This window comes from Macaca nemestrina, chromosome 15, assembly GCF_043159975.1.
Source record: "Macaca nemestrina isolate mMacNem1 chromosome 15, mMacNem.hap1, whole genome shotgun sequence".
Classification (NCBI taxonomy): Eukaryota; Metazoa; Chordata; class Mammalia; order Primates; family Cercopithecidae; genus Macaca; species Macaca nemestrina.
This window is the reverse complement of record NC_092139.1, coordinates 92,364,778-92,385,286: the sequence shown is the minus strand read 5'-3', so window position 1 is coordinate 92,385,286 and position 20,509 is coordinate 92,364,778. Positions and strand designations below refer to the sequence as shown.

Below are 20,509 nucleotides of genomic sequence, written 5' to 3'. Positions count from 1 at the left end.
AAAGCCAGCTCTTGTTGCAGCTGTGGTTGAGGCCCAGGAATGTGAAGGGCCTCTGTCTTCCTCGTTCAGAGGGGATCCCCATGTGGGGTTGACTGTGAAGTGGGGAAGGGGCTGCTGAAGCAGCTGCAGGAGCAGGAGAGGCAGGGCTTGGGCTTCTCCTGGTGCAGTCCATGCTTGGGGCTGGGGAGGGGGCAGGGGTCAGCAAGGTGAATGATGCAGAGGCCCGGGAGTGGGAAGCGGTGGCAGGAAGGGGATCTGAGGAGAACAGGGAGCCTGGTGAGCTGTGCTTCCTCCCAGACACAAAAGGCATAGAGGGGGGCCCCTGCAGCAGATGTTATCAGGGCCACTGGGCCCACGCAGTACTAGGACCTGTGTCTCTCCTGTTGTGCATCCATGCTGGGTGCTAGAGGTGTAGGAGGAAGATGAGTCGCCCCTGCTGAGGTGTAGGAGGAAGATGAGTCGCCCCTGCTGTGGGCGAGGACAAAGCATGGGAATTCCAAGAGGATCTGCATTCCCAGATAGCCTTGGCCTCACCCTGCAGTGCAATGTTGATGCACCGGGGTGCCACCTCCTTCTCCTCCTCAGATCCCCTTCCTGCCACCTCTTCCTATCATGCTGGCACATCCATGCATCCATCTGAGAGCTGTACCAGGCCCTCCCTCCCACCACCAGTCAATAGCCCATTTATTAAATTTGCCTTAATGTACTCAGTTTGCAGGACCCGTTTCCTGTTGCCATCATGACAGTTTTCACACACTGTCTCAAGTCCAAACGTTGCAGAGTGGAGAAGGTTGTCCACTTACAGCTGTGGATCTCAAAACTCAGAGAGGTTAAGCTCCTCTCCTGAGGTCACACAGCCAGGAAGCTGGCTGTAAACCTCTTACCTTGGGAATGAATCTGGAGCTGCTGATGTTAAGTGTGCACGTAGTTCTCAGCCTAAGGGACGGGCCCCAACAAGTGAGGACCTCTCCCACCTTTGCTACCCAGTATTGGCTATATCGCCCCAGAAGTCTGATATCCCAACTACCTGTTAGAATATCTCCCCAGGAGTTAATGACAGGCTGACACCCTAAGGCCAGGAGATGAAGTTGAAAAGGCTGGTAATTAGCAAGGAGGGTAAAAGGTTATTACCTTTGAACACTGCAGAAAAGGGCATCGTCTCCATGCAGGAAGAGAGGAGGCTGCACACTCCTCCGAACCCATCCCGGGGCACAGACCAGACTGTGGACAGGGGAAGAGGGCCAGGCAGCCCTGGAAGGAAGAGCTGGAATTCAGCTCACTCTTTCCCCATTCCAGGCTCTCAGACGTGGGCTTGGGCTTGATCCACTTTGAAGGCTGATAGATGCCAGGGAGTCTGGGGTGGTCCTGAGGCAGTGGTGGTCTGGGATCACTGTGGCCTGTGTGCAGGAACTTTATGGTGGTGAAGCTCATTATTCACTTTTTTTGGGCACTCACTATGCTCCAGGAACTGTGGATAACCACAACAACCCTGATAATTAAGTCCCCAAATTATTCCATTTTAGAATGGGGAAACTGAGGCACAGATTTTTTCTTTTCATATAATCTGCCCTAGGTTACTCAAAGGTGGCCCTTGTTCTAATGGGCCCTTGTTCTAATGAACACCTTGTCTCACAGCAGAAGCTGGAGGCTACTTTGAACCAAATGATAAAGTAAGAGACTATTTGAACACATTCCTTTTAAAGAAAAAAAAAATTAAGTTCAAGGGTACATGTGCAGGTTTTTTATACAGGTAAACATGTCACGTGGGTTTGCTGTACAGATTATTTCATCATCCAGGTACTAAGCCTAATAGCCAAGCTATTTTTTCTGCTCCTCCCACCTTTCATCCTCCGATAGGCCCCAGTGTCTTGCTCCCCATTGTGTCCATGTGTTCTCATTATTTAGCTTCCATTTGTAAGTGAACACACGTGGTATTTGTTTTTCTGTTTTGCATCAGTTTGCTAAGGATAATGGTTTCCATCTCCATTCATGTTCCTGGAAAGGATATGATCTCATTCTTTTTTGTGGCTGCATAGTATTCCATGGTGCATATGTACCACATTTTCATATCCAGTCTACCATTGATGGGCATTTTTTTTTTTTTTTTTTTTTTTGAGACGGAGTCTCGCTCTGTCGCCCGGGCTGGAGTGCAGTGGCCGGATCTCAGCTCACTGCAAGCTCCGCCTCCCGGGTTTACGCCATTCTCCTGCCTCAGCCTCCCGAATAGCTGGGACTACAGGCGCCCGCCACCTCGCCCGGCTAGTTTTTTGTATTTTTTTTAGTAGAGACGGGGTTTCACCGTGTTAGCCAGGATGGTCTCGATCTCCTGACCTCGTGATCCGCCCGCCTCGGCCTCCCAGAGTGCTGGGATTACAGGCTTGAGCCACCGCGCCCGGCCTGATGGGCATTTTTAAGTTGATTCCATGCCTTTGCTATTGTGAACAGTGCTGCAGTGAACACTGGCGTGCATTTTTTTTTTTTTTTTTTTTGAGACAGAGTCTCTCTGTCACCCAGGCTGGAGTGCAATGGTGCGATCTCAGCTCAATGGAACGTCTCTGCCTGCCAGGTTCAAGTGATTCTCCTGCCTCAGTCTCCTGAGTAGCTGATAGCTGAAATTACTGTGCATGCCACCACGCCCAGTTAATTTTTGTGTTTTTAGTAGAGAAGGGGTTTCACCATGTTGGTCAGGCTGGTCTCGAACTCCTGACCTCAGGATCCGCCCGCCTCGTCCTCCCAAAGTGCTGGGATTACAGACATGAGTCAGCATGCCCAGTTGCATGTGTCTTTATGACATAATGATTTCTACTCCTTTGGGTATATACCCAGTAATGGGATTGCTGGATTGAATGGTATTTCTGTCTTTAGGTCTTTGAGGAACTGTTGCTGTCTTCCACAATGACTGAACTAATTTACACTCCCACCAAAAGTGTATAAACATTCCCTTTTCTCTGCAACCTTGGCCATTCTGACTGATGTGAGATGGTAGCTCACTGTGGTTTGATTTCCATTTATCTAATGATCAGTGATGCTGAGCTTTTTTTCATACGGTTGTTGGCTGCATGTATGTCTTCTTTTGAGAAGTATCTGTTCTTGTCATTTGCCCCCTTTAATGAGGTTTTTTCCCTTGCAAATTTAAGTTCCTTACTTGAACATACTTTATATGCCAGGTGCTTTTATAGAATTCTTATTTAATCCTCAAAAGAGCATTATTACTCCATTTTAAAGGTGTATAAACTGAGGCTCAAGGAGTTTATGCAATTTTTCCCAGGGTCACACAGCCAGGAAAGGGCACTGCTGGAACTCAAACTAGGCCTCTCTGATGGCCTTAAAGCCCTGCCTCCAGTTCCGCCCAGAACTGGGTCATCTGAAAATCAAGGTGCTAGGAAACCCGTGAGAAGGGATTACTCAGCTTCTCTGAACTTGAGGACCAAAAGAAACACCTCATTGGGAGTTAGCAGACCTGGGGTGCCTGACGAGACTGCACCAATCACACCTAAAGGGGATCATTCAGGAGATGCGGGTCCACAAAGGTCCAGGTGGTCAAGAGGCTTTTATCCCTCCGCAGCATCCATTCTAAGGGGTGCTCCAACATTTCCTTGCATTCCTCCAATGATAGGGAGCTCATTTCTTTTGGAACCAGCAAATTAGCATAAAGAACAGGGTGTCAGGGGGCAGCTGAGAGAGGCTGAGAGCCCAGTATGTGGAGTCACTGACTTGGGGTCGAATCCTCGGCTACTCACTGTATGTGTGATGTTGGGCAAGTTTCCAACCTCATGTGGATATCTGTAAAGGGAGGTGAGTGGTAACCAGCACCCCTCCTTCTTAGGGGTAAGGTGGGAGGCCTGAATGAGATCCTGGAGATGGTGCCTGAGGGCCCTGCAGGGTGGCTTTAAAAATAACTCTCTGGTCGGGCACAGTGGCTCATGCTTGTAATCCAAGCACCTTGGGAAGACGACGCTGGTGGATCACCTGAGGTCAGGAGTTTGAGACCAGCCTGACCAATATGGTGAAACCCTGTCTCTACTAAAAATACAAAAATTAGCCAGGCATGGTGGTACATGCCTGTAATCCCAGCTACTCAGGAGGCTGAGGGAAGAGAATCACTTGAACCTGGGAGGTGGAGGTCGCGGTGACCCGAGATCATGCCACTGCACTCCAGCTGGGGAAACAGACCCAGACTCTGTTTCATAAAAAATAAATATAATTCTGAGCATGTGGGCAAAGTGGGGAGAAGAGGGGGTAACTCAAAGGCCCCTCAACAACCACTAGAGCAATGGGAGTGGAGGGCAGGCTGTGCCACTCTGCCACTCTCACAGGCACCTGGGACTCTAAGGACAAGAAGCATGAACCAGCATCTCCAGCCCTGCCTGGACCACTGACCCTCAGCCCTGGTCCCCAAAGGTGGTACTAAGTGCTCACTTCCATACTATTGCTCACGTGGCACCTTCTGCCAGATGCCCCTCCCCAAATGCTCCAGCTGGTTAGCTGCAACTCAGGCTTTAAGCTTCAACCAAGGTATCGCCTCCTCCTGGAAGCCTTCCTGGACTCCCTATCCCCTAAGCTGGGACAGGGGTGCCTCCTCCATGTCCCATTAACACCTCCTTCCCTGCACATATCACAGAAACCAAAAGTGTCATTCATGCACTCAATATTTCTCAAGAGCTCCTGCGAGTCAGGCACCAGGGAGCAAGAAGACATGGTCCCTGTCCTAGCAAGCCTTACAGTCCAGGGAGATGAAAAAATATAAACAGAACCACAAAATGGGTAAGTCATTATGAAGTGAGACCAGTTCTTTGCACCCTGTGACCTCTGTGACAGATCCCAGAGCCAACACTCACGCCCCAGCCAGTCCCCAAACCCAACAGCTCCCCAAAGCCCTGGATATAAATAGCCTGTGCACTGCTAAGCAGACACTTCAGGGAACAATCTGCTGGCTGTGAAGAAAATGCACCCTCAGGAGGGTTCCACAGCCTTCTGCAAGCAAAGCCTTCTTTGCTTGGATGCCCATTAGAAATACTAAGGGTGGCCGGGTGCGGTGGCTCAAGCCTGTAATCCCAGCACTTTGGGAGGCCGAGACAGGTGGATCACGAGGTCAGGAAATCAAGACCATCCTGGCTAACATGGTGAAATCCCGTCTCTACTAAAAAATACAAAAAACTAACCGGGCGAGGTGGCGGGCGCCTGTAGTCCCAGCTACTCGGGAGGCTGAGGCAGGAGAATGGCGTAAACCCGGGAGGCGGAGCTTGCAGTGAGCTGAGATCCGGCCACTGCACTCCAGCCTGGGTGATAGAGCGAGACTCTGTCTCAAAAAAAAAAAAAAAAAAAGAAATACTAAGGGAGCTCTTAAAAGAAACATGGCCAGGCACAGTGGCTTATGTCTGTCAACTCAGGATTGTGGGAGGCCGAGGCAGTAGGACAGCTTGAGGCTAGGACTTGAAGACAAGCCTGGGTGGAACAGTGAGACCCTGCCTCTACAAAAAAATATGGCATGGCATGGTGGTGCATGCCCATAGTCCCAGCCACTTGAGAGGCTGAGAAGGGAGGATTCCTTGAGCCTGGGAGGTCAAGGCTGCTTATGATCATGCAACTCTGCTACAGCCTGGGCAACACCACAAGATCCCATTTCAAAAAAGAAAAAACAAAACAGAACAGAACTGTCTCCTGCGCCATCAAATAAATACAACTCTCTGTAGGGTGACTCAGGGTATTAACATTTTTAAATATCGCCTTTGCTGAGGTAGATGTATAGTAATGACTAAAAAACATTTGTTATGTAAATACACCTCCGATGACTTATTTGTAGCCCTTTCCTATCTAGCAATTTCTACAGACCCTCTCTTTGGGCTTCGGAAGTCAGAATGGGCAGGGCCAGGGTGAGGTGTCCTAGGAAACTGAAGGTAGAGCACAGCTCCCAGCTCAGCGGGAACCATTTCTGAGGCTAAGGCACCCACTGGGGGATCACCCTATCTTAAGAGGGAAAATCACACCTCAGAACCCCAGAGGCCCAAAAGAAAGCTCCAGTTCAGCAGATACCTGCCAGCAGGCCCTGGAGTGGCTGCCCCAGGGAAAACCGCCATTGCACTGTCAGCTCCCTCCAGCCCTCTCTCGGGTATAGGCTGGAGGTGGTTTCTAAGCTCAGAGGTCTCAACAAACGGTAGGTTGAACCTCAGAGGAGCCTATAGTTACCTCAAGACTCCACCTGACCAGGGCCCACAATGAGTCCTGGGAGGGCAGCCAGGAAGAAAACAGGGCAGAGAGGAAACACAGGGAGAGGGGCCCTGGGACCACATCAGATATGGAGGGAACCAGGGGAATGAGGGCAGTCCTGATGATTGTGCTCCCCACAAACCCTGCATGCCTGTGTCCCCTGAGAATTCAGGGTGAGGAGCTCACTCTTGCCCTTCACCTGTTCCTGGGCTCTGGCAGGCTGGCCTGCTTTCTGCCCCAGCCTCACCCACTCTCCGCACTCCTTGCCACTGTTGTGGGCAAGCTGATCTCTCTGGTTTGCTGGACTCTCACTCTCTGCCCAATGGCACCGAGTTAACTTCTTTGCATGCTTTATTTTCTGTAATTAAAAAGGGAAGCAATTCTCACTAACACCATTTCTCAGAGGAGAAAACAGGCACAGGGATGTTCTATGACTTCCTCACGATCACCAAGCTACAAGTGAGAACTGGGCCTTGAATGGAGATCTACCCATGCTCCTAAAGTTGAGCCATCCTCCAAGGAAAGGACAGCACCTGTAAAAGCTCAGTGAATGGGACAGAAGTGTACTCACTAAGGCCTGACCAGGCTGGTACCCTGATCTCCAACTTCCAGCCTCCAGAACTGGGAGAAACACAATTCTCTTCTTGATGAGCTCCCCAGGCTACGGATCTTGGCTGTAACAGCCTGAACTAGCTCAGAAGTGCTATTCCACCATCTGTGTCCTATTCCATCATTCAGAAGGGAGTCACTAACCCCTCAGTGCTGTCTTTGTGGATACTACCCACCCAAGGCTGAGATGAGGCACAGGGTCTGGTTCTAAATAAAATGGGAACGCACTGGAAGGTGCAATGTCAGAACAGGATGTCTGAATTTCATTTAATCTCAACCTCTACTGGTGGAGAATGAAAGACGAGGCCCAGAGCAAAATTCGTTTTTCCTGAGATCACACTGTGGACCCCAGGCCCACTGGAGTTGTATTCCATGCTACTTCTCACCCCTTCTTGTAGTTCTTCCATCTTGCAGGGTGTGCAAAATCTACAGGGAACACCACACCATGAGTTTTTAAGATTTATCTCAAACACACCTCATGAGCTGCCTAGGAAGGAGATGCTAGCATAATCCCCATTGTTCAAGCTGAGGAGGCCCCAAAACACCAAAGGAGTTCTCTAGGGTCTCACAACTGCTATGATAAAAGGCTGCTCTTGACCCAGCACTGGCTCCTCAAACCTGGGAGAATGGTTATATTCCGGTCTTCTCTTCTCAAGGTGCTGAAGAGGCACACTTTTGCTTAACGGTGAAAGGTAAGGAGTTGATGGGGGAGGGTGAGCGATCAGAAACCCAGAGGGACCTGTGAGGAGGTCTCATGGAAAGGAGGAGCTTACAGGATGGAACCTGCAAGATGTGACCTCACTTCCTTGCTGACAGATCCCCAATAGAACTTAGAATTCTGGTAACTAGGCACCCATATTATACACACAGCCCCATTTCCAGCTCATTTGGTGGGCGACACTCCGGAGAACAACATGTTCTCCTGCTGTGTCCCGACGTGCTGCCGACCTCCTCGTCGCAGGAGAGGCCAAAATGAGAGTCTTTCTCAAGAATATAGACATTGGTTCAACCCTCACCCTCGACGCCTCTGGCCCTTTGCCAGAAGGCACCCACAGGTAACACAGGGCCCAGGGCAGGCACGTCCAGGCCAGGCCTCAGCTCTGCCCGTCAGGGCAGCGCCGAGCCCCTCCCCATGTGTATGGGGGAAACAGGAGACGAGGGGCCCTCCCTGGACAGGAGCAGGCTGGTTGTCAGGTGTTTGGAGCCTGTCAGGTTCACAGCCCAGACCATGCCTGGCAGGGTGGGAAGGTGAGCGTTGAGGACACACTTTGTCTACTCAGATCTGAATCCCGAGACCTCAAGCTGTCATCTGCCAGAGAACTCAACCTTCTCCGGCTGGAGGTCTATGCAGATGCTCCTATGTGGCAAATATTGTTGGGGAAGGGGGGGGGCTAGGAGAAGTTCTAATGGGGGTATCCCATTGTGGGGTCAACCAGACAGGCCACTGACACCTCTTGGCCCGGCTCTTGGGCACTCTCTTTGTAGAGCTCCACACAGTGGATCAAGCAGGAGCTGCTGGATGGATTCCACTTCTCCAACTTCGTTAAAGGACAGGTGAACCATGCCACCAACAACGGCCAGTGCTGGTCTGGGGTGAGACGGGGCACAGAAGGGTCTCCACAGACAGGGACTCCAGAAAACCAGGGTGGGCCCAGGACTCCAACACAAATATGGGGACTCCCTAAGCTCTGTCCTAGGGATTTCCCACTTTAGTGACCCACTGTCCTATCCCAAAGCAATCTAGCTGCCATCAGTCCCCAGTGACAACTTGGTTACAGGCAAAGTCCCTCTCACCTATCAGAGGAAGATCAGAGAAAATCCTTCTGTTTTCACTTTATGCTATGCCAGAAGTATCTCAGCATGTTGCCACAAGAATTGAGTATAATGGTAACAATAGCAACATACTCATACTGTTATCATTTTAACTCCCCACCCTAAGGGTATCTCGGGCAACAAACAGGCAGCTCTGCTGCCCTGCCAGACCTCCTCCAGGACTTAAAATACAGAACTTTTACACAAACAAGGGTGGGGGGGGGGGTTGACTACAGCAACAGAAGGTGAAGCTACTCCATGCATTTGTCTTTAAAGTGTCATCTCACAGAACTCATCCCTGCAGGCCAATCGGGCAGGAGCTGTACCCTCACATCTCACTGTAATATTCCTTAAGGGAGGCCATGTTCCACAGTGGGTCAGCCTCTCAATGCTGGTGGAGCATGTCATGATAAAATTCCCTTTCTAGGAAGCCATTCTGCAGGGAGCATAATCCTATGTGTGTCCTAACAGGCTGGAGCAGTTTGCCAGGACTGCCATAACATGCCAGCTGACTGAAGGGCTTAACCACAGAAATCTGGTTCCTCACAATTCTGGAGACTGGAACTCCAATGTCAAGCTGTCAGACTGGGGTGGTTTGTCTGGGCCTCTCTCCTTGCCGTGGAGATGGCTGACTTCTATCTCGGTCAGCACAGGGTCTTCTCTTCAACGTCTCTGTGCGCTCACCACCTCTCCTTGTAAGAACCCCAGGCATATTAAATTAGGGGCCACCCTAATGAACTCACTTCACCTGAATTACCTCTTGGAGAACTCTGTGTCCAGACACAGTCACATTCTGAGTCTCTGGGGTTGAGAATAGAAACATTTACATTTGGGGGAGGGGACACAATTCAATCCATAAAATACACAAATCCCCTGCGGAAGATAGACACCCGGGAAAAGGATATCTGGGTGAAAGGATATGCAGTCATCAAGTTTCAACATCTCTAGCCAGTTGACTGTCCAAAAGAGTTCCAGCTGGTCACACAGTCACCAGCAGCCTCTGAAGGTAGCCGCTTCTCTGAACGCAGCCTCCCCTGAACACTAACATGCTTTAACGTTTTGCCAATCTGTTGTTCGTGTGGCAGAGAAAATCACCTTGTTTCATTTCCAGTTTCAAACGTACATTTGCGTAACCTTTCACGGCTTCAATACCTGCCTGCATTTTCTCTTCCCCAGTTGTCTGGCAGATCTTGGGCCTTGGGATGTGCTCCCTCCCACCCTGGAGTTTTCCGGCATCTTCCCCTTGCCCAGGGCTGGGATGGCCATAGCTGTTTCTCCAGACTCACGTTCATGTTGAAAGAACAAAAACAATCCTATCCCTTTAAGTCAAAAGGTTCTTCTACTAGAGCGTCTTGTCCTGTGCCCTGCTGCTAAAATGAAAAGGGGACCAGGCCTCTCCAGGCCCTTCCCCTCCATATCAGAGGTGGAGCCTCAGGTGGCCTACAGGGAATTTCATGCAGTCCTCCCTGTGGAAGGTGCTCCCTTCTGACCCAGGTGCTGTTCAGCAGCCATGTGAAATCCAAAAGCCCGTGTCTCTTCTCTACCATGAGGGTGATTTGTGAGGATTGCAGGGATGATGCTCTTCATGCAGGCTGCTGATTCACAGGGTGCCATTGCCCAACAGCTAACAAACACCGTGACAATGCCTTGAAAGCAAGAATCATTTATCACTCTCCATCCTCACATGCAATTTTACTTTGAAAGCCTAGAACCCTTTTCACTATGGGCACCCAGGTTCTCCACATGCACAAGTCCCTGAAGGGTTGATGCTTCTTGGTGTGAGTTCCAGATCCCGATCCTCTGGTGGTTCACAGTGTTACCACTGACTCCCATGTCCCTCCTTTTCCCCCTAGTATGAAAATCAGATCTGCAGGATGCCAACTTTCCAGCCCAACACAAGGGAGAAGCTGTTGGACTCCCTGGTTCCAGTCTTGCTAACTAAACCCATCTCCTCCTATGCCACCTGCCTGGGCCCCTCCTGGGACTTTATCACCGTGCCACATTTTTTGGAACTACTGGTTAGAAGGTGAGTGCCCATCCCCTACAAGGCACAGAGGTGCCTCTGTCCCCTACTGGCTGTGCCTTGAAGATGCAGCTCTCAGAGACTCCGCTGGCTCCTCTGGAACAGGGAGTAGTGAGAAGATGAACCTCACAGGGTTCTTGTAGGGACTGAATGATCTAAGACACGGCAAAAAAAAAGGGGTCCCTAGAGCCTAAAACTCTGGATATCTGCTGGAGGTGCTGTGATTCATGTTTATTACTTTTCTCTTCCCCCTCACTGAAGTAGCTCTCAGCATTCTGTCTCAATGGCCCATATCCCTCGATGTTTGGAAAAGCACATAGAAAAGCAAGTCTATGATGGAACTGGTAAGGATGTCTGAGATTCTTTCTGGCTGGTCTCTCTCCTCGACACAGAGAGAAGAAGGGACACTTGGTGCTGAAAAGAGAGCCACAGGCCCACTCAGACATCTGGAGAGGCTCAATGGGGTTCACCATTCAACACATACATACAAAACATCTCATTTTTGCATCGCTCTTCTTGTGGTTTGGCATAATTTCATAAACAAAGCCGATGGCAATCCCTCAGTATCGACTCTACTGAGTCAGGCACTCACAGTAGACAGAATAAACAGGTCGTATCTACAGAATGTTAGAGGGGAAACCCTCATGGCCTCTTCTACGTATGGTGGCATCCTCCCAGATTTTGATTAGAATGACGTAGCCCAGCAACAAGTATAAACTGGGTGAATTTAGGATTCTGAAAGTCGTTTTCACCCACAAAACATGGGGGAAAAGATGTGGACTCTGCCTGGGGAGACGCTAAAAGAGCCCTGGGGCTCATACTTCTTATAATGCCCACAAGAAGGCTGACATCTGGGGACTTCCCCTGTAAGAGGCATATAGTGAGTTCTGTAAATGGAGACTTAGGTTCCCTGCAAAGGAGAGGGGAGGCTGGGGTCACAGCTGGCCACTGAGAGACCCACCACAGCACCATGGCTTCCCAGATCTCCCTGTCCTCCTCCACCCAACATCTGCCCCTACCCTCCTAACCCCAGGAACAGGGGAGCCAGAGCTGGAGCTTGATGAGCAAGCTGCTCACAAATCAGCCTGGAGCTGCAGTCTTGAGTGCCCAGGTGCACAGTGCTGTGCTCCAGGGTCTTGGGAAGAGAATGTCAGTGGGACGCCGGGGTGCAAAAGGGTCTGTACAGCCATGGTGCATGGCCAGGTCTGCCCCTTCCAGGACAGCACTGATGGCCTGGGGTAGGGTGGGGCTGTCCTCTACACAGGCTGAAACAGGTCAGGGACCCAGAACCACACAAGTGTGCCCTGGAGGGTTGTGTGGGAGAAGGCCAGGCCTCTGACTCAGCTGTCTACTCCATTACCAGCACCATCACCTCCATTCTGTTCACCTGGCCCCTTGAAAACTCTTCAGTTTGCTATCAGCCCCCACAACGGTCATCTTTCCGGATAAAGCTGGCCTTCAGGAACTTCGCCTGGCCTGGACTGGGCGTGGAGGACCACCAGGAACTTGTCCTAGGCCAGTTGGTGCTTCCGGAGCCCAACGAGGCCAAGCCAGATGGTGAGGTGGCTTGCAGTCTGGAAGACTTTCCGGGGGTGGTGGTTTGGGGCTACAATTTCCTTAAATTCCATCCGGTCATTTCTGTGCTTGGAAAGTCCAGTGAAAAGTGACTGGTGGGGTGACCTTTTCCCCTTTTCCAGATCCTACTCCACCTCCTGGGCAACACCCATTAACAATGCTGGCCCTGGAGCCAGCACCACCACTGCTGGCGGACCTGGGGCCTGCTCTGAAGCCAGAGTCACATGCAAGCCTGGATGCACCCAGATATCTACATTCAGCACCAGGGCCAGCACCAAAAGAAGGGCCCCCTCCAGGAACAGTGCTGGAGATACAGTCAGCCCTAGAGTCCCCCTGTTCCGGGGCTGTGAAGAACCCACCTCGTGAGGAGATGCCGGACATCACGACCTTCCCTCCCAGGCTGCTGGCAGAGCAGCTGACCCTCATGGATGTGGTGAGCAGCTGGGCTTTGCAGGCTGTGACTCTGGCACCAACTGTCTCAGACCAGCCTCTCCCTGAGGGGCGGCCAATGCCCTGGGTCCAATTTCAGCCCCACTTCTTACCAACCATGGGATCTGGATGAGTTTCCTCACCCACAAGCCTTCCCTGTCTGCACATGCACAGCAGAGATGGGACATCGCCCGTGCCAGCTGCACAGAGTGACCGTGCAGACTGAATGACGGGATGGACAGAAAGCAGGACAGGGCAGGTGATCACTGAGGGGCAGGCAGGGCCATGGGTCACTCACAGAGCTGCTCAGGAGCCTCACAACCCTAAGCGCTTACTAGGTACTTGATGCATACTAGATTCTACGGCAGACACCCAAGCAGAGCCCATAGTTGCAGCTGCCACAAGGAAAGTGCACCAGTATGGAGAGGAGGAGAAGAGGGCTGATTGGGATGGGAGGAAGACAAGGTCTCAGGACGGACAGGCCTGAGCCACCTTCTAGTCCTTGGAGTGCAGATGGCCTGGGAGAAAATGTCACTCTCTCTTCCCACCCTTGTTGGGTTCTGGGCCATGATGCATTCAGGGCCCTCGGTGGGCAGAAAATCAAACCCAGGGACGCCCACACTTCTGGAGCCCATTTTAAAGCTTTCTGAGCTCCAGCTTGTTTCCTGCCAGAGACCACGGATGACTGTGAGCTCAGTCCCTGCCTGGGACTATGGGTGACCCTGAGCTGGAGTGTGCTGTATCCATGACACTCTCATTCTCCCCAAAAGGATCTGTTCAAGAAGGTGGAGCTCTACGAATGCTTGGGCTCCATCTGGGGCCAACGACATCAGAAGGGGAATGAGCACGTGGCACCCACAGTTCGTGCCACCGTCGCACACTTCAACAGGCTCAAGAACTGTGTCACCACCTCCTGCCTCGGGGACCACAGCATGAGGGCCCAGGACAGGGCCAGGGTGGTGGAGCACTGGATCAAGGTGGCCAGGGTAAGCCATGGTTGGGCCTGAGGCTTCCCTCTTTGAAAAAGGGGAACTGGCTCTTCTCCTCCATCGGCTTTCAGGATTGGCTTCTGTATCGCTAGCCTGAGCCCTGCACATCCCCTAGGAGGTTGTTGCCAGAGGTTCACTGACCTTGACTCCCACGGCCCAGTGGTAGCTGCTCACTTCTGACCTGGGTTCTTCCTTGGGTTGAACTAAAATCCTCCTAGATGAGTGACATTCACTCGGCCCCAGGTGTGCCCTCCGAAGGGTTCCCAGGCCTCTGCTTCGTCCAGGAGGGGAGATCTCAGCAGAGGGAGCTGAGGCTGAAGTGGGCCAGGCTCCACCCATGGACCTCACAGCTCACTCTTCCCTCTTCAGGAGTGCCTAAGCCTCAACAACTTCTCCACGGTGCACGCCATCGTCTCCGCACTGTGCGGCAAACCAATATATCGGCTACATAAGACATGGGCAGCAGTGTCCAGGTGAGGAGGACTCTCTCCATGGGAGCACCAGGGTTGACCTAGGGACCGTATGTCTCCCCACGTGCCCTCAACGACTCTGAAAGGTTCTTGGAGTCCAGGGACACAAGGCAGGGATGGACTGGTGGGTGTGGTCACTAAGCTGCCCTGGACTTCTAGGCAAGGATTTCCAACTCGGGACTACGGTTTTTTAACCATCAGGAACAGACTAGAGCCAACTGGAGACTTTCAGGTGTTTGTATCCAGCAGTGGAACTGTGTGCAAATAAAAGCTAACTGTAAACAAACAGTGGCTCATGTGAAGTGGAGACGGGGCCCAGGCGAGGAGCATGAAAACTCCCATCCTGTTCCTCTGGAGCCCTTGTCATCAGAGGACCCCACTGGAAACTCTCACCCAGGAAGTTGGGATTCTCTGGATTTTCAAACAAAAGGGATTGGATTGGAACTCACAAATCTCCCCAGTGTTTCCCAAATTTACCCTTCTTTCTTTCCTCTGTCCATAGCAAAAGCACAAAATATCTAAAAGAACTCTGCAAAAAAGACACTGCAGTGAAGAGGGACCTGCTGATCAAGGTACAGTGGAGTCTTGGAGATGCGGGACAAGTGTTTAAGGGTCAGAGAAAAGAGTGAGTTTGGAAGGTCATTGGAGCCAGTGTGCAGTAGTTATTTTGTTTTGTTTTGACTTACCTACTAAAAGTGGACTTGAAAAATTCCCTCCATGCCTACCTTGGGCAACAGGAAGAGAGGTGTGTGGATCGACGGGCACGTGGGGGCACAGGGGCAGGAGGCCCTGGAAATGGGATGTGGCAATGGCTGCTGGGCTGCTGAGCAGGGGTGATGAGCTGCAGCATTAGCAGGGCTCTGGCTCTCATGCTGGTCCATGCTGCTGGCATGGAGCTTCCTCCAGGCTGGGGGGTGTTCATGGTAGGTGGGACTTTCTTCCTATCTCAAACTGGCCAGTAATTCCTCAGGAAGCCAGGCCTCTGCTGCTGCTTCTGTCTGCAGTGCACCTCCATGGGCAGGGGCCTCTATCCACACTGCGCGAGAGGGGAAACGACAACAGAGGAAGCTCATGTGCCAGGGAGTCCAGTGGATTGCCCAGCTATGGGTACCAATGGGCATGCTTGGGACAGACATATGTGTTTGCCAGGACTCCCTGCTCTGCCCTTTGCAGACACTTGAAAAGGTTCATGTCACAGGATTCTCACCAGTGAGCAGTGACATATGTTCATGACAAGCATGTGGGGGATTCAGGCATTCCTAGGGGATCCTCCCTGACCAGATCTCAGAATCTTCCATGCAAATGAGAAGGCAACATGTCACCCCACCCACGATTCTGGAAAACCCTGCCATGTCAGTCAGAGATGGGGACACAGGAGGCCACATCCTGAGTAGAGGAAGAGAGAGTTCTGTGCATGGAAGTCCCCTGAGGAATCAATGGCAACGCAAAATCTTTGGCATGGTTAAAATGCAGTTTGTGTGTCACAGACTCCAGCGGGGCTCAGATAGGCAGGTGCCACTTAACCAGGTCTCCTAAAACGCCCTGTCCCTTTCCCATCATTACTGTGCCTGGTTGCAGACCTAGACACTCAAGAGACTCCAGAGAACAGGACCCTGATGGGTGGTGGTGCTGAGATACTGGGTGAAGGCAGCCGAGACACAGCCTCCAGGACAGGCAGGAGGCGCCCTGTCTTTTGGGGTCCTGGGGAGTCACTCTCCACTCTGGGCCTCTGTTTGCTCTTCTGGAAAATGAAGGGATGCTGAGCCTGTAGTGCAGCCCTCACAGGACAGAAACGAGGTTCAAGAAAAGAAAGCAATTTGAGGGTGCTCATGCCTGGTTCTTCCTCAGAGGGATGAGGATGAGAACAATGGCAACAGGAATAGGAAAAAGTACTCAGGAGGCCCTGTGAGGTAGCTGTGGTTTTCATCGCTCTTTACAGAAGAGAGAACAGTCTCAGGCAGGCCCGGCTGCCTGACTGGGTGACACACACAGGAGTGTAGAGCTGGGCCAGTGGAATGAGCACTGTGCCAGGTGACTCATGCCAGTCCCTGGGGATCCAAGTGCGGGATGGCTGGGGTATAACTTGGGGAGGGGAGGAGAGCCTCACTGTCTCCATCACTGACACCTGGCAGGCGGGGAGCTTTAAGGTGGCCACCCAGGAGAGGAACCCACAGAGAGCGCAGATGAGGCTGCGGAGGCAAAAGAAGGTGAGCGAGCCTTATTCATGGAGGGGCCGCAGGGGATCACAGGACAGGGCTCCCTTCCCCGCCAGCTGGAGGCCTCCATATCAAGACAGTGGGGGCTTCCACCCAGCCCTGTCCTCCTGTGGACACTGGGCCTGGAAAATCTCCATTCGAGAGACCAGAGCAAGGGTCTGGGAAAGCTGGACTCAGAGTGGATGTGGGGAAGGGTAAGGCTGGGACCACATGCCCCTGTGAATTGTTAAAATCCCACCATAGAGTGGGATTTTAATAACTAGGAGTGCTTGCTAGACTTGGAGGTCATCTGGGATAGAGGAGGCAGAGAACTGGGAAAGGCAGCTGAGGGTCTTTGGTTGCTCCATCCAGGAGACCTAGGGAGGGGGGTTCTGGAAGACAGGGGCTGATGGGATTTCATGAGACAGGACAGTGGGCAGCCATCTGATGGCCAATACTCATCACCACCTCCCCAACCCTCCTTGGCACAGGGTGTGGTCCCCTTCCTGGGGGATTTTCTGACTGTGTTACAGAGGTTGGATTCGGCCATCCCGGACGATCTGGATGTGAGTGAGCCTGGGGCAGGTTGGCTGGGAACCAGGAGCCTGAGGCTTGGGAGGAGAGGGGCCTGGACCGAGCCCTTAGATCTCAGCCATTGGCAAACCTGCTCTCCTGAGAGCCTCACAGCTGCTCCTGCAGGTGGGGGTGTCAGGCCCATCTCATCACCTCTGCGTGATGGAGGCTCCATGGCAGCCACCAGTCCCTATCCTTGAGTGGTGAAGCTGCAGAGCTGCCTGACTGGAAAGCTGCTGAGATGTGGGCTGAACTGGACTCAGCGACTCACCAGGGTAGTCCTGTAATTGGAGAGTGAAATTGAGCCTCTCCAAGGGCAGGCAGTTCCAGGGTCACTGAGCGCTTTTTTTCTGTAACAGAACTCAGTTTCCCTGTCATCAGACAGGGTTGAGGCAGAGTGTCCCTGAGCCTCAGCTCCCATGCTCCCTGCTCTAGAGCATGGAGTCTGAGGCATATCCAAATCCTGTCATGTGCACATCCCCTGACCCTGGTGACCCTAGCAGTAGTACAGCATGGGAAGGGGTGGGGTGGGGCTGGTTGTGGGCCAGGGACCTTTCTGATGGACTCTGTCTGCCTTCCAGGGCAACAGCAACAAGAGGAGGAAGGTGAGCAGCTGGGACATTCACATTGGAGGAAGGTGGGGATGTGGACCTCACAGTCCACCCTGGGCAGGACACTCCCTGGCTCCGTCCTCTACATCTTAGAAAGTTACTGGGAGGGTTTGACACACACAGCAGGAAGAGAAATTGGGAAAGGCACTGGATCAAAGACCAATTCCTGCAGGAGGGGATGTTTACATCCAACTCTGAGAGCAGGCTGGGGACTACATAGGGCCCCTTCAGAAAACTGCCCTAGAGACCACCCCCTTTTCTCCCTGCCTACCAAAGCCCCCCCTCAGCATCTTCCCCCCAGGCCCTGTCAGCATCCTGCCTTCTGTCTCTAGGAGGTCCGAGTTCTGCAGGAAATGCAGCTGCTCCAAGTGGCTGCCATGAATTACAGGCTTCAGCCTTTGGATAAATTTGTCACCTATTTCCCAAGAATGGAGCAGCTTAGTGACAAGGAGAGGTGAGGGCCTAGCAGACGGGCAGAGGGTGGGAGAAGGCTCTCCATTTTATTTTAACAAGGTTTGGCTCTGTTGCCCAGGCTGCACTGTAGTGTCACCATCTTTGCTCAATGCAATGTCTGCCTCCTGGGCTCAAGCCCTTCCTCAGCCTCTCAAGCAGCTGGGACTACTGCTGTACACCATGTCCCAGGACATGGTACAGCCTGTACAGACACCATGTCCTGCTGTTCTGCTGTTTTTCTGGTACAGATGGGGTTTCACGATGTTATCCAGGCTGGTCTCAAATTCCTGGCCTCAAACAATCCACCCCACTCAGCCTCCCAAAGTACTGACATTACAGGTGTCAGCCACCCCACGTGGCCTAGAGGAGGCTCTCCTGTGGCCAGTTGCAGAGAGCCTGTGGCCATGACTCCATGACCAGCATCAAGCCCTGTTGCATGGGAACTGCTGGGGACCCAGGATTCCAGCTGGGCAGTCACTGAGTGGGGACCTGATGCGTGGCTCATGGTGGCCTCACAGCTGCCTCTCTCTCCTGCAGCTACAAGCTGTCCTGCCAGCTGGAGCCCGAATCACAGTAGGCCGGAAACATCCTGCAGTGGCTGGGACCGCACCAGGGTGCTGCCCAGAACACCGGCTCTGCACCATCCTTCACCCAGACCGTGACACCAGGGAACCACATAGGTGGCTGGCAGCTCAGCTGCATCTGGCCCCTGCTCCTCAACACAAGCTGCTCCTGCTGGCCAGGATCAGGCCATGGGACTTTTGCGAGTCGGGGGTAGATCATTTTATGTTTATTTTCTTTAGTGTATAAGTAAGGGTTTTTTTCTTAACTTTCATCAAAATAAAATTTTAAAACACTATTCAAAATGTTCTATAGTTGTTGGCATGAGAAAAGTTCAGCCAGTGCAGTAACTGTATACCAGTCTTTAGGATTCACAGTCTAGTATGTCAAATTGAGGCTATGGCTGAACAAGTCATAGAACAGCGTTCACATTACACATGCCAAACATTTCATGTTTTCCCTTTTTATTCAAATTGATTATTGTTAACTCTGTTTAAGGAAAACAAAAAAACCCAAAAATCCTTAAAAACCATAATATGTCACCCAATCTACCACACTTGTTCTACTGACCAGCTACTCTCAAACTTAAATTCTAGTTAAATTCAACTTCCACTGGGTTACTCTACTTTCTTAAGGTTTGAATATTTAATGAATCACTGAAATATTTACTGAAGGGCTGGAGATGGGAGGTATTTAAGCAAGCAGAAGGGCTGGCCTTCTCCAGAAGTCCTGGGCTGAAGAGAGCTGGCCATCAGTCTCCACAAAATACAGATAAACTTTTTCCACTATGGATCTTCCCAGACTTTCTGACACTTCTCCCCTAAGTGAACATCAAGGAAGGAGAGAATCATTTGAACCCAGTATCAAAAGGATGTCCCAGAGCTTAATTTGAACACAAACCCCATTGTGCCCTATTAGACAAAAACAAGACAAAGAAGTCAACATTTCAGGGTCTGCAATATCATACCTCTAAATCAACACCAAATAAACACCTAAACCCAATCCTGGAGCCACAAAGCTCCTATAAGAAAAGTGGGAGTCTGTATCTCAGCAAAACTTGTATCTCTTCATGCAGTTTACAAAAAGGAAAGAAAACAAAAGCAAAAATTATCTATGGCAAGAAATCTTTGACCATGTAATTGATTTGGCAATACTTTTTCTTATTTTTTGTTCTTTTTGGATGGAACACTAAAATCACTGCTAACAAATGTGAATACAAACACATGAGACTATACATCATTTTAGAGCTACCACATGGGGAAGAGAAACAATCAACTATTAAAAAGAAGGCATCTTACAGATTGAAAGAAAGTTCAGCAGAATCACATCTGTGAAAGTGGTTGTTAATCTAACGTATGGGAAACTAACACTACTCTAACTGGGAAAATGAACAAAACCAAATACCCAAGCTAAAACTGGGCAAAGAACCTAAACAGGCACATCTGAAAAGAAAACACGAAATTCAATGACAGGTCAAAGAGAAGCTGCTCAACCTCACTAATCCTCACACAAATGTCTAAGTAGAAGCCACACTCAAATACCTCTCACTTTAATTAGAATGAAACTTACCAAAAAACAAAACAAAACAAAACAAAAACCAACACAACCCATACGTTCACAGGCAGAGGCCAACGTAGAAATGCAGAAAAAGACACTTTCATACACTTTTTCTGGGAATGTACATTATTATACACACGAAGCAAAGCAGTTGAAGGTGCCTTAAACATTTGACATTACAATCCCACCCCCAGTTATACACAGAAAGTACATGGAATCTGTTATGTTGAAGAGATATCAGCCTTCCTATGGCGACTGAAGCACTATTCACAATAGCGAAGGTATCCAATCAACCTACCTGTTCATGCACAGATGAAGGGATAAAGAAACTGCAGTACACAATGGAATCCTCTTCAGCCAGAGAAATTCACGAAACCATGTCATCTGCAGCAACATGCAGAAACCTGGAGGACATGACCTTCAATGAAACGAGTCAGGCAGAGAA

At 51.0% G+C, this 20,509-nt stretch overlaps 2 protein-coding genes across 41 annotated transcripts in view; one reads left to right on the top strand and one right to left on the bottom strand.

The window, feature by feature from the left end:
- The window catches only part of LOC139358698 (uncharacterized), a 148,603-nt gene that overhangs the window by 16,467 nt on the left and 111,627 nt on the right, over window positions 1-20,509 (bottom strand). For 26 of the 34 annotated variants that reach the window (XR_011613989.1, XR_011613987.1, XR_011613994.1 and 23 more), the window contains 3 exons: window positions 20,363-20,468; window positions 7,435-10,274; window positions 1,132-7,242 (listed from right to left, as the gene is read on the bottom strand). The exons of 1 other annotated variant lie outside the window; for it this stretch is intronic. The gene's annotated coding sequence lies outside the window, so the exon portion shown is untranslated. Of the gene's footprint in view, window positions 1-819; window positions 7,243-7,291; window positions 10,275-14,800; window positions 15,151-20,362; window positions 20,469-20,509 lie in introns of those variants that run through there. 7 more of the 34 variants (XM_071080280.1, XM_071080281.1, XM_071080274.1 and 4 more) reach the window with 6 other exon arrangements.
- LOC105464191 (ral-GDS-related protein-like) overlaps window positions 7,385-20,509 on the top strand; it is a 63,636-nt gene continuing 50,511 nt past the window's right edge. Inside the window, exons 1-13 of one of the 7 annotated variants that reach the window (XM_071080257.1) lie at window positions 7,731-7,871; window positions 8,302-8,409; window positions 10,482-10,654; window positions 12,015-12,208; window positions 12,349-12,659; window positions 13,426-13,641; window positions 14,014-14,117; window positions 14,617-14,686; window positions 16,247-16,321; window positions 16,801-16,875; window positions 17,464-17,487; window positions 17,826-17,947; window positions 18,484-18,778. In XM_071080257.1, the coding sequence (XP_070936358.1) occupies window positions 7,731-7,871; window positions 8,302-8,409; window positions 10,482-10,654; window positions 12,015-12,208; window positions 12,349-12,659; window positions 13,426-13,641; window positions 14,014-14,117; window positions 14,617-14,686; window positions 16,247-16,321; window positions 16,801-16,875; window positions 17,464-17,487; window positions 17,826-17,947; window positions 18,484-18,523 (1,653 nt within the window). In that variant the 3' untranslated portion in view covers window positions 18,524-18,778. Of the gene's footprint in view, window positions 7,509-7,730; window positions 7,872-8,301; window positions 8,410-10,481; window positions 10,655-12,014; window positions 12,209-12,348; window positions 12,660-13,425; window positions 13,642-14,013; window positions 14,118-14,616; window positions 14,687-16,246; window positions 16,322-16,800; window positions 16,876-17,463; window positions 17,488-17,825; window positions 17,948-18,483; window positions 18,779-20,509 lie in introns of those variants that run through there. The other 6 variants (XM_071080258.1, XM_071080262.1, XM_071080260.1 and 3 more) reach the window with 6 other exon arrangements.